This window comes from Polistes dominula, unplaced genomic scaffold, assembly GCF_049000335.1.
Source record: "Polistes dominula isolate Pdom_NZ unplaced genomic scaffold, Pdom_raw_medaka contig_73, whole genome shotgun sequence".
NCBI classification, from domain to species: domain Eukaryota; kingdom Metazoa; phylum Arthropoda; class Insecta; order Hymenoptera; family Vespidae; genus Polistes; species Polistes dominula.
This window is the reverse complement of record NW_028300951.1, coordinates 9,844,836-9,869,154: the sequence shown is the minus strand read 5'-3', so window position 1 is coordinate 9,869,154 and position 24,319 is coordinate 9,844,836. Positions and strand designations below refer to the sequence as shown.

General features: G+C 30.4%; 5 protein-coding genes across 9 annotated transcripts in view; 3 read left to right on the top strand and 2 right to left on the bottom strand.

Annotated features, from left to right (window-relative positions):
- Positions 1-6,443, bottom strand: part of L (zinc finger protein Lobe) — a 51,799-nt gene extending 45,356 nt beyond the window's left edge. The window contains 2 exon segments of the mRNA XM_015323812.2: positions 5,364-5,571; positions 5,985-6,443. Of these exon segments, the coding sequence (XP_015179298.2) occupies positions 5,364-5,403 (40 nt within the window). The 5' untranslated portion in view covers positions 5,404-5,571; positions 5,985-6,443.
- A 189-nt stretch (positions 6,444-6,632) lies between these two features.
- LOC107067875 (Adenomatous polyposis coli 2) lies at positions 6,633-10,338 on the top strand. The gene is made up of 8 exons (XM_015323784.2): positions 6,633-7,664; positions 7,746-7,890; positions 7,970-8,121; positions 8,287-9,041; positions 9,130-9,378; positions 9,468-9,578; positions 9,666-9,803; positions 9,874-10,338. Exons 1-8 carry the CDS (start codon positions 6,824-6,826, stop codon positions 10,117-10,119), a joined length of 2,637 nt encoding a protein of 878 aa, XP_015179270.1. The 5' UTR covers positions 6,633-6,823; the 3' UTR covers positions 10,120-10,338.
- Positions 10,339-10,701: 363 nt separating this feature from the next.
- On the top strand, positions 10,702-14,634 carry LOC107067878 (P2R1A-PPP2R2A-interacting phosphatase regulator 1). The gene is made up of 5 exons (XM_015323786.2): positions 10,702-11,352; positions 11,677-11,740; positions 11,868-12,265; positions 12,332-12,469; positions 12,547-14,634. Exons 1-5 carry the CDS (start codon positions 11,243-11,245, stop codon positions 12,770-12,772), a joined length of 936 nt encoding a protein of 311 aa, XP_015179272.1. The 5' UTR covers positions 10,702-11,242; the 3' UTR covers positions 12,773-14,634.
- Positions 14,635-15,119: 485 nt separating this feature from the next.
- LOC107067877 (VIP36-like protein) lies at positions 15,120-18,665 on the top strand. Its single transcript, XM_015323785.2, has 8 exons — positions 15,120-15,314; positions 15,406-15,623; positions 15,844-15,959; positions 16,033-16,230; positions 16,612-16,774; positions 16,853-17,019; positions 17,144-17,207; positions 17,292-18,665. The coding sequence occupies exons 2-8, from the start codon at positions 15,509-15,511 to the stop codon at positions 17,441-17,443; spliced, it is 975 nt and encodes a 324-aa protein (XP_015179271.1). The 5' UTR covers positions 15,120-15,314; positions 15,406-15,508; the 3' UTR covers positions 17,444-18,665.
- A 1,164-nt stretch (positions 18,666-19,829) lies between these two features.
- Positions 19,830-23,987, bottom strand: wfs1 (wolframin ER transmembrane glycoprotein wfs1). 5 transcript variants are annotated; one of them, XM_015323635.2, is made up of 6 exons: positions 23,748-23,987; positions 23,240-23,344; positions 22,949-23,165; positions 22,552-22,781; positions 21,264-22,468; positions 19,830-21,164 (listed from the first exon to the last, which is right to left on the bottom strand). In XM_015323635.2, exons 1-6 carry the CDS (start codon positions 23,806-23,808, stop codon positions 20,373-20,375), a joined length of 2,610 nt encoding a protein of 869 aa, XP_015179121.1. In that variant the 5' UTR covers positions 23,809-23,987; the 3' UTR covers positions 19,830-20,372. The 5 variants fall into 5 exon arrangements, with proteins under 5 accessions (XP_015179121.1, XP_015179122.1, XP_015179123.1 ...); XM_015323636.2 differs by lacking the exon at positions 23,748-23,987 and adding an exon at positions 23,542-23,741; XM_015323637.2 differs by lacking the exon at positions 23,748-23,987 and adding an exon at positions 23,579-23,741.
- Between the last annotated feature and the right edge of the window lie 332 nt (positions 23,988-24,319).

Here is a 24,319-nt window from a genome sequence, read left to right as displayed (position 1 = left end):
GCAAGTAATGTTAAACAGATATATTATTATGAGACTGTCTAAACGTATATGAACCGACGGATAACTGCATATTGCGGCTTAAACCCTTGCCTAGAATCGCTCGTCCATCGGTATTCTCGTTTCAACGCAATACCGATTTTATCTTTTCCAATAACGAGTTTAGCTTTCAAAACGATAATATACCTATGTGTTAAATCTCAAATATAAAACAACGATTTATTGTTTACCCCTGAAATGAAATCAAATTTAGAAAATAGAAACATCAACGCTAGAAAAAATTAAATGTAAAGCTAACCGCCATGAAATTGTGTTAAAAAACAACAACAGATCAATAAATCCTATACCAATTTCTATGTGGAATAAATTTCGAGAAATTATCATTTGCAATGTAAGAACTGATTGAAATGTTAATTAAGGAGAAAGAAGAAGAACGAAGAGATGGTACAGGAAGGGATATGATTTTCTTTCTTCTCCCGTCTTGAGAAATTAGCAAAGAGACAGAAGAAGGACTTGCCAGATCGTCCACCAACGGAGAAGCTGCAGGGTTTTGAGTCATTAATCGATATGCCGTGAATAAAGGAGCGCCCTGCGGGTTATCCGAGACGACTGCTATCTCTGCTTCCCGGCTACAGACGCCGTACGTCTTGGACTCGTGACAGGCAAGCCAGACAGTCAAGAGAGAGAGAGAGAGAGAGAGAGAAAGAGAAGGAGAAGGAGAATATGTGCGAGAGAGAAGAAGGGCCGCCGTTGCTGCAGCCATCGGTGCCGTTGCTGCAGTCAGCGGTGCACGAGGGGCTGGCTGGGTGGAAGAGGAAAGTCGAGAAATCCCAAGAGAAGGTACCTAGGGTAAGTCTGACGCGGACTCAGACTCCCATGGGACACCGACATCCGCCGTCGAAACCCCCTCTGGCTCCGACACGGCGCCTCGAGGACCCACGGATATTGCGGAAACTCTTTTCCTATCCTACCAAGCTCCATTCCACTACGTTTCCTACTCGAGAGATCTTCAAACGCGATGCATAGTGACGTTGCAACTTTGATTATTATCCGATCCGATTATATAATCTGAGTACCGTCCTCTTCGAAATTCACTTTCAAACTGACAGGTTGTCCTCTGTTAAAATTCTTTTATTCAATTTTGTTTATATGACTTTCCGAACATTGCACATGTGTGCAATGGTAATAATATTCCTAATAAAGAGTATTTAACATTATAACGTTCTAATTTTAGTATTTTTTGCATTCTAATGTAATTATTTTATCACACCTGTGCAGTACTAACTTCGAGTGTTAAATTTATTGATAATATCTATTTTCTGGCGATTTCATCATTCCTTTTGGACTTTATTTTTTATAGTTGACTTATTTTGTTATGATGCTTTGAAATATTAAAAATATTTGGTCTACAAGTAAGTTTCCAACGTTTTTTAATAGATGGTGTCACGAGTAGATTCCAGGCAGAAATGTCACATCTCATGTGTCATTTTCAAAGCTTGTGTATCTGTTAACAATATTGCATCATCATATTTGCGCATTTCTATCGGCGTCGTATATTTTATGAAGCAAAAACATGGCAAGTTATGTGCCAAATAAGCGTCATTTGCAGGAAGCGCTGCTTCTATTCTTTAATATGAAGAAAAGTGCAACTGAGGCCTATCGTTTGCTTTTGGAAACTTACGGGACGGAATGTATTGGTGAATCGACGTGTCGTGAGTGGTTCAAACGGTTCAAAAATAGTGATTTAGACGTTGAAGACAAGGAGCGCTCCGGAAAACCGAAAAATTTTTAAGACGAGGAATTGAAGTCTTTGCTGGATGAGGATCCGTGTCAAATTCAAGAAGAGCTTGCTGCATCATTGGGCGTCACACAACAAGTCATTTCTCTGCGCCTGAAAGCTTTGGCATTCATCCAAAAAGTTGGAAATTGGATGCCGTACGAGTTGAAACCGAGGGATGTCGAACGGCGATTTTGCATGTCAGAAATGTTGCTGCAGTGGTATAAAAAAAAGTCGCTTCTGCATCGTATTGTCACTGGTGACGAAAAGTGGATCTATTATGATAATCCTAAACGCAAAAAAAACATATTCAAAGGCTGGCGAGCCGGCCAAATCGACGCCGTAGCGAAATATTCACATGAATAAGGTCATGCTCTGCATATGGTGGGATCAGAGGGGTGTCATATACAACGAACTGCTTCCGAGTGGTCAAACCGTCAAAGGACTATTGTATCGAACCCAACTAATTCGTTTGAAGCGAGCATTGGCGGAAAAACGGCCAGAATATCAGACCAGGTACGAGTCCGTAATTTTTCACCACGACAACGCTCGGCCACATGTTGCTGCTTTGGTCAAAAACTACTTGGATAATAGTGGATGGGAAATTTTGCCTCACCCGCCTAATAGTCCAGATTTGACGCCATCCGACTACCACTTGTTTCGGTCGATGCAGAACTCTCTTACCGGAATGCGCTTCACTTCAGTAGAGGGAATCAAATATTGGCTCAATACGTTCTTGGGCTCAAAAAATAAGAACTTTTTTTGGTCCGGAATTTACAAATTGCTAGAAAAATGGAAAAAAATTGTATCTTCCGATGGACAATATTTCGAATGAAAAATATGTAACCATTTTTTCAGAATAAACCCTCAAATTTCATGAAAAACGCTGGAAACTTACTTGTAGACTCAATAATAGTTAAAAAATGTACATGTAAAATGTTTAATTAAAATATTTTATAAGACAATTATTATAGAATCATGAAATTGACGTAAGAAAATGAAACGAGTGGTATATCGAACGAACGAACAAACGAACGAACAAACGAACGAACGAACGAACGAACGAACGAACAAACGAACGAACAAACAAACGAAGAAACGGATGAACGGACGTCAACACTTGGAGTCTCTTCAAAGAGATCGCTTCTCAGGAATGTCTTGTCGAGTATGCCTTGTGTTCTTCTTCTTAAGAGTACGCACCGGTTCCGCATTCCAATGCACCTCTCGAGACACCGCTTCGTCTTACCATTGCATGTATGTACGATGAGTCTATCGATACTACTAAAGAGATAAAGAGGTACTCTAATTTCACTAGCCCACGTATTTCGGCCAATAAATCCAACGATTTCGTACTAACCAACGTAGACAAAGTCGTAATGGCGATATCTCTCTGTTAAAACAGGGGGAGAGGCACATTACCATAGATAATAATTTAACGAAAAGCCAATAACTTAATCCAAAATGTCGCAGTATTATAATGATTGTAACCACTAGCAGGAATTAGTCTTGTCAGAGCAAAAACTAATAGCGGCTTAGGTTTTAGAGGACCTCTACGATTACAGAGGCTTAAGTCCCTAAGCCAGAAATTTACATTCCTATTACTAGCCACTGCTTGTCTGTCTTATACTGCCTAATGTAAGAAGAAATATCATTAAAGAATATTAGATATATAAATAAATATGTTTTGTGAGCGTAAGATCCATCGTCGTTTTTTAGTTATTCATGGGATTTGACCTATTTCGATGATAATAATTATGCATTTATGCGAATAATCACAAATCCTAATAATGGTCTAGAAACATAATAAATGATCACTATTTGCTTACATGCATACGAATAATGAAATGATTGTAAACATAATAAAAATATACGAAATACGAATTTAGGGATAATAAAAAGCACGTTAAACTTAAATGAATATTCGAAATTACGAGGCCATAGATGATGCAACAGAATTTCGAGTAAGTAACGACTTCATCATTGCACAGTGAGCAACTTAAAACCGAACCGTACAAACAGATGGGTCTCCATTAACGTAATTATAGTCGGTTTGAATGCATCTACGGATCGACCACGTTATGATGGGCATTGGAATCCATTAATACAGCTTCGGCTACGCGTAGGTTCATTATCGTGCATTAATTAGCAACACCCTATATCACTACGTTCGTACCGATATCGGTTCGGCTTGCTATTTCGTGGCTAACCGCGCTCTCGTGACATTCTAATCGCGGTAGAGACTATTGACCAAACCTAGCATACCGATTACTTTTTCATACAAATTAGACACGATATTTCTAATTAATCTTCCATGATATCAATAAGATTGTCAATTTCATATCATTTGCATACCTAAAAGTAATAAAATTCTATAAATTACCTTACAAAACTATATTTGCATAAAAAAAGAGAGAGAGAGAGAGAAAGAAAAATGTATTTAATTAGAGATTTATGAAACATTATTAAAAAAAAACTTTGAATAATGTCTAATGTGAAAAAGAAGTAAATATGTTGCACACATATGTAAGTAAGTACATACATATGTAGAAACAAAAAGTAAAAAAGAAAAGAGAGAAAGAACGAAGAAGAAAAGGGAGGATAGGAGTGCGACCAGAATTGGATAGGATAGAAGAACTGGTGATTACAGAGGCCGGAGATTCCCTAGGGAGAAGCACCGTTCCCGCGGGCTTCTACCTAATTCCATCCTGGCTGACTACTGACTGCATCTCTCTCTCTCTCTCTCTCTCTCTCTTTCTCTCTCTCTCTCTCTCTCTTTCTCTCTCTCTCTCTCTCTCTTCCTCTCTTTCTCTATCTGTCTCTCTCTTTCTATCCTCTCTCACTCGACCTCCACACATATATGCTTCCATCCTGACCGAAACACCTGGTCAATACATAGACACTCACGCACAACATCATACGAGTACAAACGTGTGCTGTCTGATGTGTTTATTCCCCCACCTTTTTCTCTTCCTTCTCTAGAAACAAAACTGTACTTTCTCTACCCTTTTATCTCTTATTTCCTTGCGTGTCTTTCCTATCACAAACATTTATTTCCAATATTCAAACCTTGTCAAATGTTACAAACAATTTACATTTGATCGAAAATTCAGATAGATTTCTATCATTTAAAAAGCTATGTATATAAGAAAAAAAGCAAAAAAGAAAAAAAAATGCAAAAATTCGTAATTCTTGTTCGTTTCTATAAAATATAAACGCGAATTCATATACTCCAAATTTTGTAAAATTATTGATTACATACTATTGTCCTTAGTAGTTGTTCGTTCCTCTTCTATTGGATTTTTCTATAAAATATCCACTGTTTTAACGTACTTTATTATTCCAACATCTTGATATCACGCAACATTTAAATATTCTACCAATACGTTAGTATTTCGTAGATTGACATATTTTTCTATACACATATACGTTCATGCATATTCGCAGGACAAGTTTTTTTGTAATAAATATTACCTTAAAATGTAAAAAAATTCAAAGTTAAGTTTGAAAATATCAATAAATTTGAAAATGATTTCGAACGTCGTAAAGATTGAAATAAAAAAAGGGCAATATTAGATAGAAAAATATTTACGTTTTAAGGATCGTGGCTTCGCCTGCTTTCTTCTGGACATATCACCAACACGAACACTTTAAAAAATCGTTGAAGAATCAAAGGAAATAAGTTAGTTCATTCTTGCACTTGTCAAAATAAATCTCACTCTCTGCGCTCCTCGTTTGAAGTCATTTCCCGAAGTAACGTGCGAATTTTCCAATCGATATTTTCGATATATATCGGATAACTAAAATGATATATAAAAGTCATTGATTGATTTGAAGTAATTGACAACTTCAGTCATATTAATCGATATATAATTATTATAAATAGTTATTGGTACCAACAAATGAATAAAAATAATACTCGAATTAATTATGTAATTGTTCTTAAATAAATCTTACTCTTCTTTCTTTCTCTCCACTTTTTTAAATTTGTTCGAATCATTTTGCGTACTTAACTAACAAAATGTACAATCTAAAATAATACACTCTATGTAATTAAACTTCGATCACTTTCGATATAATTAATAATTAAGAAAATCTTAATAATTAAACAAACGTAGTATATTAAGAAAAATCGTTTTCTGAAAAAATTTCAAGGAAGAGAAAGAAAGTAAATTACTAATGCAATGACAACACTTATTTAAAATTGTCGTACATTATAACGAGCAAAGAAGGATGGTGATTGGTCAATAAGTTGAGTAAAAGAATTGCGCGGGAACATATAAACGAGGAAGCCACGTGGTCTCAAGAAGACGAATGAGACATAGCACGTTTTAACTATTTACTAACACACTCGCGAATCCAAACGACCGTCGACAGACGCGCTTGAAAGACGCACGACGAATGATGAGCTTCGTCGAGACTCCTTACCGCCTACGTTCGGAGAACCACTGTTCAATTGATCGCGCAAGCGTCATTGCTTCTCATCTGTTTTCATCTATCGATAATTATATTTCTTTCTTTACCTTCAAGTAATCATTCCTATTATCTTCTTTTAAACAAAATAATAAAAAGAAAACAGTCGATTACATATAAATTATTTTGTAAATAATTCAAATAACAATGAAACAAAAAGTGACTCATAACCCTATATAATAACTATTTTACTAGTGTTAAAGATTAGATCAAAAAACAATAGAAATGATTTCTTTTAAATATTAATTTATTCATTTAAAGCCAATATTCCAGTTATAAATCAAGGTAGAACATATCTTTTTTGTAGTACGGAACTTAGCTACCAGGTAGCGCACGTAATGACATTAGTGCACCAACCACTGCACATGTAAATGCATGTGCATTTTACCCTTTTAATGATACGGTAAATGAACTTACAATTAATCGTTAAACAGGTGTTGCCAGTAGAATGATATTAGATAATAGAGTGATATTAGGTTATTGTATTTAACCTAAGGTAATATTTGTGCTTTTATTAATTAGCATAACTTTAAATAGTTCTTTCAAAAGTATCTAAATTATTTAAAATTGAGGTGTAATATGGATGAAAATGCAACAGAAACTTACGACGATGACATACGGGATCAACCAGTGGATTACAGTAAAAAATATGTCGAAATAAATAGATTAAAACAAAATCATATTTTGAATGACATAGACAAAGATCAATCTGCAAATGAGGATATTAAAGAATGCGAATCTGAAACGACATTATATGGAGATTATGCAGAAACAGATCTAGATCAACCAACAGACTATAGTTTAAGATATGCAGAAAATGATACAGATGAAGACGAAAAACCAACTACAGAATATTTTTCTGGGAGTGTGCAAGAAGATACTATTAAAACGTATTGTACAGAAGGTACTCCTTATGAAACACCTTTTAATTTTTCCACAGCAACATCTATGTCTGATTTAAGAGTGGAAGATACAAAAGATAATGATCATGCTAAAAAAACACAGAAAAGAGGACTCGCTGTTAAAGATAAGAAAAGTACATCTTTCGAAGAAAAAAGATCTGAAGAATGTTGCGTGCAACAACGTTTGATGTCAGAAAATGCTGAGAGGCAAAAACATATTATTAGTATAAGTACAGATAATATAATTCCTGAAAAGCCAATTAATTATTATAAAGAAGAAGAATCTAGTAGTTCTTCCTGTGTTAATTCACTCAGTTCTTTTAACAGCGAAATAGCACAATGCAATAATGTATCAGAGATGATATCAAAAACAAGTTTAGAAGATTCCATCAGTAAATCAGAACCAGAAGCAAATAATTCTAACGTAGAAGAATTAAATACCAATAAATTAATCTCTACTTCGGTAAACAATAGTCCTGAGGAAATTAAAAATAATTCACGTATTGTCGATAAGGAAGGTATAATATTCTTTACATTTATGTAAAGTAAAAAGATTGTTTAGTTTTTCTTTAATATTAATTCTTAATGTTCTTTTTAAGGGAAAATGGTAACATTTAGTGGTCAAGATTTTTATGCTGAACAAACACCTCTAATGTTTTCACGTTGTAGTTCTCTCGGTTCTTTAAGTGGTTTTGAACAGCATTCTATACACGATGACCGTAGTTCCATTGTTAGTGATTTTAGGTACATTTTACATGATCTTTATATGCTAAAATTAATATGTTTTGTATTATTTCTAGTATTTAATATATTTATCATTTAGCCGTAGAACAAGCGGAATCATTTCACCAAGTGAATTACCAGATTCTCCTACTCAAACCGTACCACCCAGCCCTCGGATACAAAATATAAAATCTACAGATTTTATGAATAAAATGCAAGAAGAAGAAGTTAAATCATCGCATTCTCATTTATGTATGCAATGATATTCAATATACTATATTAGGGTATATATTTTAACAAAAACATTAATATATACATACTAACAATTGTGACTTATTAGAAAAATTACAAAAGTTTCTTATTTTTCTATTTCTATGTGAATACTAGTACAATATATGAAGAATTGATTTGTTCCAGTGTTTCCAAAACATACTATCAAAAGGACTAGTGTTTTTGAAGACGATATTGCTACTTTTAAAGAAGAATCAACACCAATAGAATTTTCTACCACTACAAGCTTGAGTTCTTTAACTATTGATGATGAAGTGAAAAGTTCTGATTTTCTTAAAAGTGAAGACAAATTGGAGGAAATATTAAAACCGGTTCTTCAAAATATCGAAAAGGATACATCCTTTGTAAAAGCAAATATTCTTGAAAGTGAAAAACAACCAGAACAAATAAGCGATGGTGACGAAGATGATGAAGATATGCTAGCTGCTTGTATTAGTATGGGAATACAAAATAATAGATATAGACAGTCTTCAAAAACAGAAAGTATTCCAAAACCTACGCATTCTAAATCAACAAGCGTCTTAATGCCATGTGATAAAAAGTCACCATTAAACAGATCGCACGCTTGCATTTCCATTTCCCCCGGGGAATCAACAGCTGTTTCGAAAATTTGTAAATCACCAATGGAAATTGTTGTTGTCCCGGATACAGTACATGTTTATTGTACAGAAGATACACCAGCAGGTATCTCTCCAGTTGGTTCGCAATCAAATCTTTCTGTCTTATCTATGCCAAGTGTTCCAGAAGATATAGAAAAAATTGAACCAATTAAATCTTCAGAACTTGAATGTCACAGAAATGATCTTTCAGATGAAAGTTATAATCTTTCTGATGAAGATGAAAAAATTCTTGATGAATGCATTCAATCAGGAATACCAAAAGTATGTGTATATATATAGTTAAGAAAATGTCCCCAATATAGGCCATGTTTATTTGTTGTGTTATTTATATAATATTTCTTGCTTATAGGTGAGACAAATTACCCCACCTCCAACAAAAAGTATACCCTGTAAAAATAACCTTAAAACCTTACCACCAAAATTTAATTCATGTGGAACACCTTTGTCGTCTCCTGTTGAATCGACTTCCAATAAAAATCCTGTAATAAATAAACCTCTACATCATATATCGACGGAAAATGAAAAGGAATTTTCAGACGATAGTCCCAATCAATCGGATGACGAAGCTATTTTAATAGAATGTATACAATCCGCAAAGGTATTTTCTTCATAGGAAATATAAATAAAATTTACTAATTTATTTATATATTACTTAACTACTAATATATTTAATATATTATTTTTTAGGCCCGATTAAGGAGCTCACCATTGTCATTATTAAAAGAAACTAATTGTAAGATATCAAAACATACAACTCAATGTCCGGTCTCTTTACCTACAAGACTTCAAGCAGAAAAAGTAATACTTGAATATTGTTAAAATATTCCTGCTTCTTGCTTATCGTTAGAATATCCTTGCTGTTTATATATTATTTTACTTCTTTAGATAATGCGAGAACAAAATACTACTCCGAGTGGCTCAGCAAGTGTATTTTATCCTACAGAAGAAAGTTACAGTCTTTCGGAAGAAGAAGAAGAAGAAGAAATTATTTTAGCTCAATGTATTCAATCTGGCATGCCAAAAGTAAATGACTTTCTTCTATTACAGAATATATATTTGATAATATTACTTATTTATATTTTTGCTATTGTAGGTGTTAAATGTTACAACAACAAAAGTTCAAAAACAAGCTACAACGAAAAAACGAGAAGAGTATTCAAGATCAATTGGATCGTCTGGTAGTTCTACCTCTTATCTTCTAAATAATGCTTATCCAATTAATGCCTTGTATGCACAGCTGCCTTATAAAAACGTAGAAAATAGCGTTTCCCATTACATCGTTGGAAGTTCATCTTGCAGTTACAATAATTTTCCAACGAAAGCATCTAGTAGTAGTTAAGAATATATATTATTTATTTATATATTAGTAAAATAATATCATCTATCTTACATTAAAAACAATCAGAAATTCCGCAACATAAATATAATTGCCAACAAATTAGTTAAACTAGAGTTAAGATTTATTCAATATTAAAGACTGAATATATACATTTTACAACGATTAAAAACAATGAACATGTTAACTGCAACTCAGTATAAATTTTGTTTATTACTCTCATCCATATCTGTTACACTCGAATTTCCTTTTCTAGAAAATTAAAAGGTTAGAATTAAATAAATATCCTTCATTAATCTTAACATTCTACATTTCGTACATACTAATGTGTAACTAGTAATGACTCTTAATTTATAGAAAAGAAAAATTATAATTTGATAAGTTCTCTTTTGAATAATAAATTTTGGGGATGCACCTTATTTAATTCAATTATAGTTCTTTTAAAAGCCCTGCGATTCGTCGTTGTCTACTTAACCGTTATTGCCATTGGTTCAAAAGTATTTGCATCTTTGTTGGCTAGACAGTTGGTAATCCCGAACACAATTATGTTTAGGTTGGACATGCTAATAAAAATCACTGCAAGTAGTGCAAGCAAATAGCCACGCTCATTCCAGTGTCTACTGAGTGCGGAGAAGGGCATACCCGGTATTATTGTGTCTTCTATTAATTGAGTAAAAGCTCATAGTAATCTTTGTGGTAAAAGAACAAGTAGAAAATTTGGTTTTTCTTTCGATGTTCAAAATTTGATATTGACACATGTAGTAATTTGTTATATTCTATAATTTTTATCCTTCTTCCTTATTAAAATGAATTGAAGTTGATTGAAAAAAATCTCGACGTAAGTGTGCAAAATCAACAGGATAAGGCAACAACTTGAAAGAAGAATTAGTCTTACTTTCCATACGGAATTGTAAATACTCGTGCTACGTTATTCATTATTTGTCATACGTTCATCTTTTTAACAAACAATATATGAGCCGTCCATAGAAAAACTTGAGCAACATCTCTTATATTTATTAACGATATTAGGATAAAAGACGTAACCCTAGACGAATTTCAATGTGTCTCTCTTTAGTGGATATTTCTCGCGGAGAAACATATAAATTTACAAAGATTTTTGACAATCATGGATGTTGATTGTCCGATAGTCGGTTTAAAACGATCAAGCAGTGCGCCTATGATTAATGAGATCAGTGCCACAATGTCTGTTACCTCACCCTCTACTTCTGCACCAAGGTATCTATACAATCGATTATTATTTAAACACCTTTATGTAAAAATATTTTTTTCGGATTATTTGTATTTCCATTGTTAAACAAATCGTTAGATTATTTCATCTGTAAATATCTTTGACAATTGACAAATGACAATTGCAATGATTTTTTCTTTTATCATTAAACTGATATGAGTGGAAATATATATCTCTTTGACCACTCAAATTTATATTTTATTAAGTATTAATAAACTCTCTCGCAAATTATCAAAGAATTACTTAATTAGTTATCAGTTATACATTGGAAAATTGTTATTTAATTTGTGTTTTTTTTTAATTATTTTCAGAAATGCTGTATCAACATTTAATGTATTTGCCAATTCACCTCGTATGAGACGATTCAGTGCTAGCGTAAAATTCTTTTTTATATATTAAAATTTATAAGTTATATTATAATAACGTCAATATATATATATATATATTATCTCTTCTTTTCAAGTTTAGATATTTATGTTTCATTATTATATTTCTATTGTAGAGTTCATGTAGTATACCACGCTTAACACCAAGAGTTAGCCAATTAAGACAAGAAGAATGTATAGACGTTGCTGGTCGAGAAGCTGCACACGAAAAGGAAATTCACAGTGCAATGCAAATATCTCAGTCATGGGAAGATCTTCGCCTAGAAGCAGAAGGCTTATCATTTAAGGATTCAGAATCTCCTTCTCATCTCAATAGAACCGAACGACAAATATCAAAAAAGATATTAGATCCTCTCGGTTTAAATTTATCTGTAAATAGTCCACTATTGTGTTCATCTCCATCGCCTACAAGAACAGGATTAAATCAACGACAATGTTATTCTCCTGGTATTCATATGGCTACTTTGAAAAATAATTTATCACCTAGTCCAACAAGAAAAGCTTTTGCTACAAGGTAAATATTAATTTAATAAACAAGTAGAATTAATCATTGAGTATTTGATATATTTATTTTTTATAGGCGTAGCCTAAGTCCGATAAGGCCAAGTTGTTTAGGACCCGTTAAACGAAAATTTGAATTAGAAGATACCGGTGTAGATCATAATTCGTATCCTCCTGCTAAACGTACACCGACTTCCTTAACACAAAGTTCATTTAGGTAAATTATTTCTATCTTTTTCTTATAACAATATTTTTATAATTAACTCATTCACATATGTTATTTATTATACGCAGGTTAGATACAATATCCAGTCCATTATCCGGAACCATTAGTTCCGTTGGAACTCCTGAATCGTTATCTAGCGCAGATTCGCCAAGTTTTTCCTTTCAACCGATGGATAGTCCTTCGCCAGTTTGTGTTGGTTCTAATAGCGATGATATATTGAATGAAATAAACATGCAAGCCGAAACTATAGACCAAATTGAGACAGATAAAATTAGTCAAGGTAACGAGAGATGAATATAAACAGCTAAAAACTGACAGCTCACAATGTGTCATATATATTATCTCTATCATATTCTATGATATAATATCGACTTAAAATAGTTGTATTAATATTTCTTGCATTATCATAATCAAAGGGAATTTCGTGCCGATTCTCATATATTCAAATTCTAGCAGCTACAGATAAGAGTACCTGCTTTAACTATTTTTCTGTAAATATGAAGTAACTAAAATTATTCTAAACACACGAATTAAGTATTGAAAAATAACGTGATTGAATTATTAGTATAAATATAAATTGGAAGTTTTCAATGTTTTTTAATTTTAGTACCATATCCAAGGAGTATATTTTACAAAATTAGTGAACAAGAATTCTTCATATTTTTGAAAATAATTGTTTTACAAGTGTAATATGACAATAGGTATATAAATATTTAGTGTTATTTATGGTATCGTTTTTTGTCTATGAATTACATACGTGCCACTTTATTAGCTATGATATCCAAATATTAATTTGTATTAATATTTCTGAAACCCTTACGAACCATTATTAACAGCGTATATTTGCTAAATTATTTGAATCCTGTTAATTATCTATTTAGTAGTATCTGCAATTGGTTCGTTTGCAATATTGAAATTACATTCATTGTTTTATCTCTGTTTTTAAATTTAAATTGTTAGCCTTGTTGCCATGTTATGAGCCAAATTTTAATAGACTTACATTAGCTATGATAATGCCATTGTGGTTAGTTAGTCAAATAAAATTAGCTCCATTTATGATTGTATTTGCATGGAATGTTTCAAAAACAATGAACTTCCATAATAAAACTGGAATTTATTTAAACTAAATTAACATAAGAGAAATTGTGAAATGAAAATGTGTTAAAATATACAATTTAACATTAGTTTATCTTTCATGACATATATATAATACGAACAGTCTTTATAAGTAAGCAAATGCAATATCTAATAACATTGATATCTTGAAAGATTTTCAACAAATTATACATAGATTTTCTGAGTAAATTTTCTCTCATTCCTTCTATCTATTGTTATATGCCAGTTATAAGAAAATCAGATATTGATAGAGAGAAAAGCAACATTTTTAAAAGGTGTCCTTTTAAAACTCACACCAAAGTTTTAGTTAGGATTCAACTTTGTCACATAAAATAGTTTTAGTTCTGCTTATATTATATCAAATAAAATCTGCAAACATTAGCTTTTTAATTATTATAATACTTTTTTCAAAGTAAACTATATACATAATGTAATTATAAATAATTTGTATCATATTGTTAAATATTTATACTTCATTACTTCTTAGAAATACATACTTTGATTATAATAAGTAACATATGTTTTTCGTCTTCTGAATTAAAGTTGGAAGCCTACGTTATTGTAATAAATTAATAATATTATGATTGCAAAATTATTATTATTTTGATCTAAGCCAAGTTATGAAGAGAAAAGAAGTATTATTAATCTTGTTATTTCAAATATATTTTTAACATCTTTCCAAAATAAAACAACTTACATTGATGATCTAATAATGCCTTATAAGTAATATGTATGTTATTAGCTCAAATATTAAAAGATCATTATTATTAGAAATAAAAATCATACGAAAGAAATTTCATCAATGCTGTTGTTTAGTAGACAAATCAATCTTGTATATTCCCGAAGTCAAAATGAACGAGTCTCAGAAGATACATATGCTTCCTAAGTTTAAGACTGAAATAAATGTTTTGTAAGGCACTTTTTTATAAATCAAAATGGCCTTTATCTAATTAAAATATCATGTGTAAATAAAACACTACTTTCTCAATCAAATTCTTTAGAATTGACTAAGTTTCAAATAAATATATCTTCATTTATTATATTAATGCACATACCATGTTTTGTATTAACCCTTTTGTGCATGCAGTTATTAGTTAAAAAAATTATTGTACAAATGATTAAACATATTAATGTTCCTACATATATGATAGGATTAGACAATATATTAATTATGTCGGATATTTTACAAAAAGTATATATCTACTTACATTTAAAATATATATGCTCTAAGTACTGCTATAAAATAATAGTGTCGATTTTCTGTAAAAATAATTGCTTTCGGAAATACTGTTTTTCGATAATAGTTGGTGCTTAAAAATAAAGCTTTTTTAAAAATTCTATAAGTAAAATGAAACATTTGAACCTTCATCTTTCAAATGATACCTTCATCATCAAAATCGATTAAAAATTGTTTATTTAATTAAAAGGTATTATGATACTTAAATTTAAATTTGGCGCCTAAATTTATGTCTATGACGACAGTAGTGACACCAGTGGTACATAGATGTATTACATTGTCTTGTCAGTATGACAAAATCACTGATATAGTAGTGATTTTTGGAAATTTTTAAATTAAATTTTAAATTAATTCAATTTCATTAAATCACATAATAAAATGTAGTGTATACATTTTGGAAAATTGTTATTTATCATTAATAATATAATCGAATTTCAAAGTGATCTGTGCCGACCAAGCAATAATTTTGGCAATAAGAAACTGGTATGTCACTCTATATTTATCTTTATCTATTTCTAAATTTGCAAGTTGTCTTTTTTTCTTCAAGACTTATATTTTTTATCTACATTTGCAGTAATCCTTGCGAATTTCTATTGTCATAAAAACAAAAAACAAAAGAAATTGTTATAAACTATTCCAATAAATACACAGTAATAGTAATAATTAAATTTAAAAAAATGTATGCAACTTTAATTTACTTCTTCGTCGTGGGCATCTTACAATCAGTGAATGCAGAATGGAATACAAAGGATTATATGAAACGAGAGCATTCTTTAACACGGCCTTATCAAGGTTTGTTAATTACATTTTCTAATATCAATAGCATAGTAATTATTTATCAGATTTTGGTACGCTGTCATATATATCTATATATCTATATATATATATATATATATATCATACATTACTTTTTTTATTAAAACAATATTTATAGGTTATGATATTAATAAGTACAAAAATATATAGTTGGATAATCAACTTTTAGAATTATCTGACATTTCATATTTTCTAGGTTCTGGTATGATTATTCCTTATTGGGATTTTATGGGTAGTACGATGGTTACAAATAACTATATAAGATTGACATCAGATTTACAAAGTAAACAAGGAGCTATATGGAACTCTGTGGTAAGAATATATTTTCATATTATTTCTTTTATTTTAAATCTACGTTTATTATATTTTTATGATTGTTTTATAGCCATGCTATGTTAGAAATTGGGAACTCCAAGTACATTTTAAAGTACACGGAAAAGAAAAGGACTTATTTGGAGATGGTTTTGCAATTTGGTATGCTAAACAACGCATGAAACATGGTCCAGTTTTTGGTAATATGGATTATTTTCAAGGGTTAGCAATAATACTCGATACCTACAGTAATCACAACGGTCCTCACAATGTAAGCCTATAGAATTTTAATTATTCAATTATAATCAATCATTATATTCATTATAGTATTAACACGTTCGTCGCCATGTTTCCGTATAGAGGAGACGGGCATGCTTCCCCGTGGGCCCCGTCCCCTCTATACGGAGACGCTCTTTTCCCATTTAGAAACAAAATTATTTTCGGTAAATAAAAGATATTTTTATATTTTATTATTTTCGGTAAATAAAATATAATAATATAATATAACCATAATACTCGGGTTGCATTGTTGATATTTCTACTTATCGCTTCTTTACGTTACGGCGCGCCGGCAGTCGAATTTTGGGCCTGGCGAGAAACTCAACCGAAACGGATTGGGCGATGAACGTGTTAATGTATTCTGTATTTGTAGCATCAGCATCCTTATATATCAGCCATGGTAAATAATGGATCTTTGCATTATGATCATGATCGAGATGGAACGCATACACAACTTGCAGGATGCGAAGCAAAATTTAGGAATCTTAATTATGACACGCATATAGCAATTAGATACGAGAGAGATACTTTAACTGGTAAATTATAATTATTAGTTAATACAAATAAATAGCGATTAATAGAAATTTTAAATGGTTATTTTTTTTATAATACAGTTTCTACGGATATTGCAAACAAAGCAGCTTGGAAAGAATGTTTTTCTGTGAAGGGTATTAAATTACCAACGGGTTATTACTTTGGTATATCTGCAACAACAGGAGATCTAAGTGATAACCACGACATTTTATCAATTCGTCTATTCGAATTAGATTTGCCAGATGATGTAAGTAAATTCTTCTATATGTATTATTAGATTAGATGTTATTAGAAATATGCGTACAAAAGGTTTGAACATATGCTACAGTTTCGAAACTATTATAACGAAAAGAAATATTCTATTTATACAGCCGAAAGATAACGAGGATAGATCTGCTATCTTACCATCTGCAGCTTTCTTTGAATCGCCACGTGGTAAGATATCTGTAGATATCAAAAAATTGGCTTGAAACCAAATTTAATTTATGTATGTAAATATAAGATAACTTTATTTTGCAGAACGTGTGGATGATCCAAAACAAACTCCTATGAGTGGTATCAAAATGTTCCTCATAATGCTTGTAGGAGCATTAATATTCATTGCTTGCGTTGTGATAGCAATTATGTTTTATCAAAAACATCAGGAAAATTCTCGAAAGCGTTTTTATTGATTGATTTATTTTATGGATATTGCAATTTACCAACCAATTCATTTGGAATTCTTTTACTCAGGATTTTTCCTGTAACAGGAACATTTGTAGTGTAATATTTAAAATATTTGTAAGACTGGTCGTGATAAAAATTAAGATGAACATGATTAATAATATAGTGCAACTTTTTTTCTCAAAAAAAAAAAAAAAGACTTTTAAAGAAAGAATCACACATATGTCAAAGTGATAAAAATAGTGCAATGGTCACATATGTAAATGATATGAACATTGTAATTGTGAATGTGTTAAGCAATACGATAAATATGTTGGACCTAAGTACTCTTATTATATGTAAAGTATTAACAAGTTAATCAGTGTATATATAAGTTGAATTTAATAAGTAAATAATATTAGATAATTAATAGATAAACAAAAATTATATATATATATATATATTACTTAAACTGCCTGAATATAAAGTATATATATATTCGAATAGGTAAAGAGTAGGATGCAAGAAATTGTACATTTTAGATTAATAATGTACGTAAGTAATCATTTAAATTTTTAAAGAAATTTCTCTTTTTATTCAATCATAACAATAAAAACTATTACATTTTTAAACTACATTTGAATAGAATTGCACTGATTGACTTTGATAATCTTTATATATTAGGAAATTACTTGGATATGATTATTTTTTAAGTACATGCAATGAATTTTATCAGATTATAATAAGAGTACATTCATTTTCACGAGAGTATATCTTAAGAAAATGATATAAATATTATTAGAATGTACAATTCTTTTAAACATATGAAATATCCATATTCTGGAGTATTATTACAAAAGAATAAGTGAATAGTTTACTAGATTTTGGATATTTAATTTTTGGATAAATAATGACGTATTTTATATATTTAATATTCAATTGAAATTTATAATTTTCTTGATTTTAAATTATGTTATTTTTTTTTTTATGTTATTCGAATTAAACAAAATATTTAATTGATGTAAATTTTATATTTGTACATAAGTGAAATGAATATTATTGTGTATGCAATAACTATAAAGTATCTTTCTCTTATAGAACTTCTTTTATATGAAAATGATAAAGAAAATAAAGAACCAAACCAATTAAACAAATGATTATCTTGTTAATGAAAAACATGTTTAAGGAAGAATGTATAATAATTTGTTGCCAAATGTAAAATAAAATTACCAACGATTACGGGAAATCAAATTTTTCCCTTTTTCCGTTATTAATATTTTCTAATAATTATAAACGAACAAAATCATACAATTTTTAAAAATATTACGCAATTTTTAGAGTTCTTATTCTTTTTTTTAATTATTATTATTTATTATAAATTAATAAATATCTGAACAAAAGAATATTTAAGGCACTTCTAATACTATATCTTTACTACGTTATATCTAAGATATTTCTATTTTATAGATATATTCTATCTTAGATATATTTTATATCTAAAGATATTTACTCGTATATATCTTTTTACTACGTTATCTTTTGTCCATTTTCATTATCTGATATGATACATTTGGTAGTTTCATTATTTTTATAGACTTATTATTACTCATTTCTATATTACTTATAGATTCTTATACATTTTTAACATTTACATTGATAAAACATTAAATTTTGTTCTCTTTTTCATACAGTACTTAATGTTGTGTTCAGGTATTCATAACATTTAAATATAAATAACTATATCATAATCAATCATGTTGATTACTTCGATATCTATTCTAAATACATAGTACCTTCACGATCTTCTATTAATACGTTTTTACATATCAATAGATAATAGTTATACAATTTAGTTAATGCGTACTATTATCTTTTGGAAAAATTAAAATATTTCACAAATATATTAATTATTTTATAATTAAATTAGATTTTTCAGTATCTAGAATCTAAGATACAATGAAACATTGCTGAAATTGCTTATTATGTTTTGTGTATTTCAAATCAAATTAAATTCATAATTGTTATTTTTTTCTAATATTCTAAAAATTTAATAGAAAAATATTAAGCATTTCATCATTTTGTTTCAATGGCAGTAAAGTATATGAATATATGTCATTCTTAAAATATATATAGTATAAATATATATATCTTTACATTTTATAAAATAGATATTTCAGAATAAAATCTGAATTAAAAATAACTGATAAAGGTAACATAAGACATGATTCTAAGATTTAAGTGTGTGCTTAATTATATTATGTTTTCTATTTAGCACATAACTATCATAATTTTTATTTAAGACCAAGATTGGCTATTGCGAAGTTTTTCTCATACGAGGCGTTAATAAAAAAAAAAAAAAAAATATTTATTAATTTTTTGAATACATACATAGTGCATACTTTCTTAAAAGAAAAAAGTGTGATACTTCAAACAATCTCCAATGTAATTAAAATAAATAGTTCTTTTCCTTGTACGTAGGTTGGAACTTAAATAGTAGCAACTATTTATTCACAACCGATACAAAAGAGTTACATGTTTGCACCTGTTACTGTCCTTCAAAGTAGTCACCAGCGTTGTGTAGAACCCGTTAGCAGAGCCTGTTCTGTTGATGGTGCAAATGGAGCGGTCTACTGCCTGTCGAATCTCTGGAACAGTTCTGAAGCGGATGCCATGATGGGTTCCGCATGAATTGACGGAAATGCAGAAATGGATGTGTTACGATGCTGCTCAGATGCATTTGGAGCGTTATGAGCGCGAAGGAGAGGCTTTCTTACGCCGCATCTTAACACTGGATGAGACATGGGGTTCTACACAACGCTGGTTACTACTTTGAGGGAGAGTAACAGGTACAAACATGTAACTCTTTTGTATCGGTTGTGAATAAATAGTTGCCACTATTTAAGTTTCAACCTACGTATATATATATATATATATATATATATAACGAATGTATGAGAATTACTTAAATAGAACAATAGGATTTAATAGAAAATTAAGAACAGTCTTTATACCAAGCCAAAAGTTATTGACAATTGAACTTAATGTTATGTGATGTTTGTGTCGTTTAAAAGATTTTAGGTCAACAGAATGGCAAGCTAAACAACTAATTTCGTCTAATTCAACGTGCGGTTCTCCACCACCAAGTAATGATTCCTTTTCTAAACCTGTGTTCGATAAAGTGCCAGAAAACCAAATTTTATCTTGTGGATATACATTTAGACTAAAATTAGTAAACGAGTGATCCGCAATAAGGACAATTTCTGCATTATTTCCCCATATACCGCTTTTCATTTTGACAAAAATTTCAAATTCATATTGATCCCATGCAGGAAAATGACACTTATGCCTTTTCTTTTGAATATTTACAAAGTGTTCACAATTTTTTCTACGTATTTCGTCGTACGAATCACAATTTTCTTTATATGGCTCACCATATGTACAGCTGAATGTAGTTCTAATACTGTCAGGTAGCATACGTAATATTGTAGCAATATTATTTTTAATTGATTTTAATCTAACATTTGTTACGTAACCTTCCCATGAAATTGGAATGCCTTCCAAGTGAGCACATTCTATTTGTACTTGTGCTTTCGATGATATATCTTCCCACGCAGGTTGATGACAATGATTTTGGTATTGCTCCCACGATAACGTAGATGCAATTTCATATGAATTGTTATCCGAATCTTCTTTATATTCCGTTATAACTTGCCATGATAAAAATATAGCAGCGCTTGTGCCTAAAATGAGCTGATAAAGAAAAATGATATTAATAATTGAATAAAAATTTAATATTTTATAACAATATTAATATTATATTTTTAATATAGAAATAAAATGTGTAAAAACCTGGACTACAGTAATGATCCAATTAAATCTTGGAGTTCTTAATCTTCTCATGTACCAAGATGCAATGAATGGTAAACCTCCTAGTATGGCAGTTACAATTATTCTCATTGCTAAATCGCTTTCGGACAAATATTTTGCAGCTGCTATAATTGGTAAAATAATTGAAGCTAAACCAACGATTGGAAGAAAAAGTACTATACCGACTAATGCGAGAGCACCCCTAATTAAACCATACCATGTTCTACTTTGTGAACTAAATATTGCTATTTGCCACCAACTTATGGTAACGCAATGAGGAATCAAAGTTTTATATGTCCCACGCCAATTGTCTCTAGCAGCCATTTTACAAAAGACTGCTGGTATCAACAAATAAAAAACAACACGAAAATTGAGACAAAATTCAATACCATTACCAACAACGTAGGAAGCAAATGTAGGTACTCTTATATCGAGGAATCTCCAACTTTGTGCTACAACAATATCTAATTCGTAAGGATATTTTGCGAGTACATGCACGCAAAAACTAAACAAAGCTAAAAGATCAGGAAAATTAGGTGAATTATTCCACATAAAATTGAGTAATGTCACTAATGTTAAAGTAACAGCAATAATGGTAAATTCTGATTGCGGCGTCCATTGATGAGCTATCATAGGATAAACCATTAGATTAAGCAATAAAGCGAGAAAAAAATGACCATAGGGCTTTAAATTATTGCAACAAAATTGATACTCTGCTTCGTCAGGATTTAAATTACCACCTGAATAACTGAGGAATAAGCGCGACCAAACACGGAAATTATTCAACTTATGTTTTCTGTGTAACATCTGTAAAGTAGAAATAACCATTACAATGAAAGACAAATAATAAAGTGCCATTGGAATGAAAAGTATTAAACTTTCTGTACCGAACAAAGAATATAACAAAAGTAATAGAAGTATATGCATGTTTGATGCGAAAAGAATTTTTATAATCGGTCTAGTCTTATGACCTATCATCTCTATTAACCAAATATAGAAACACTTTAAGGATGCTAATGGATGAATAAATGGTCTTTGTAAAAGAGGAATGGTAGCTAATTCCATTTCAAGCGAATCTACCATACATAATGTACGAGAAACCATTGGGAGCATTCCATGAGCATAGCTTGTAGCTGCCGATACTAAAGCTGCTTCTGTTATTTTTTCACTTTGATGACCCATCCAATCTAAAATTATATTAACTATACATAGAGTAATGCATATTATATTTATCATTAACAGATATAATATATAAGAGTTATATACTTACCATAAGTTACATTGTGTACTTTACTTTCTTCTTTCGTAGATGTATTATCTTCAGGAAGCTCAGTTTTAGTAAATTTATTACTTAAAGCATCATTTAACTTTTCATCTGAAGTATTAGCCGATGATTTAGGTGATTGACAACTACTGAATTTACTACTAGATGGAAATGTCACATCCCTCATACATCTTTGTAATTGTTCAGTTGTAATAAAATCCTCACCGTTTGATAAACTACATATAAAGCAAACGAATGAATAGAATCTCAATGAAGTATTATTTTAAGAAGATTAACTCTTCCAATAAGAACAACGTACTCAACAGTAATCAATAGATAATAGAAAAAATTATTGGAAAAATTACTAACTAGGGACGACGATTATCTTGGTCTTCATCTTTACCTAGTAAACATTTCCCTAGCAGCTTTTTTAGCTAGTTTTTCATCCTGTGTCATATCCAAACAATTTTTGACATCGTAGTAATTGTGTTCGGTGATTCCACGACCAGTAGCTAAACATTGTTTAAGAATTTCTGTTGCCTCTAAATTGCCTTGCTCCGAGGCTTTGGTTAACCAATAAACACCCAATTTTGCATTTTCTTCTTTATTAACATCCAAATCTTAAATAAAATAATGCAATAATGTACTACGTACAATGCATGCATACAATTAGAAAATATAATATATAACAAACCACATCTTTCATCCAAAAGTTGTTTAGCTAAAACTACTTGAGATTCTGGACATCCGTCTTCAGCCATTTGAGACCGTAATCGTCTAAGAGAACCACGTGTTCCATCTAATAAAAATCTAATATTGTCATATTCTTCTCTAATTAATACAATATTAAGAAGATTTAATATATATATATATATAAATCTATCTCTACGTAAAGTAGATATATTATTAAATGATTGATTAAATGAATTATAATCTGTAATTAATATCGATTATGGTAGATTTAGATATCAAGTATTGATATAAATAACATTTGACCTAATAGTTATTGACAGATGTCGAATACTCATGCAACCTTTTTCCAACTACTCCATTAGCATTTCCAATTATTGTTAAGAGCTTTACTTTCATTTACACTTTTATTTTATTTTATTTTATTCAAATAATTACATCATGTTAAGAAATGTGAAACAAAGAATCACTTGAACAGTATTGCTAAACTACTTTTTTGGAACAGTAATTACCACCGTGTAACGTCCATTGTTTTCTACCGGGTCTTCCTGACAATGGCATAATGCCAGCCATTGTAAATGTGTTATTAACAAACTTTGACAACGTCTGAATCTCTTTTATTAATATTATTTGTCATTTATTATTGTGTTTAAATTAAGAACACGTATTTTCTCTAAGATACGAATCTGACCGCCTAAACAATGCGACTATCGATATTGTAAGTGACATAAGGGGAAAGCGCATGGTAAATTCTTTCGCGCATGTGCAAAATAATAAATTTTCTTTTTCGTTCATCCTTATAAATATATAGATAATATTTCATTAAAAAAAACATTGTACTTCCATCAATACACGTAATAGAATTACGATAGAATAAATGGAAATTATATTTTGTATATAATCTTTAAATTTTTTAAAGGAAATTATTAGAATATAATAGGATTAATGGGCGATAGGATTCATCATTTGTCATGGACCAATCAGAGAACGTTTAGTATACAACTGATCTCTGATTGGTCCTATTTCATACAAGTTTTTTATCTGCCAGATTCAAAACGTTTTACATTTTTTAATTATGTATAAA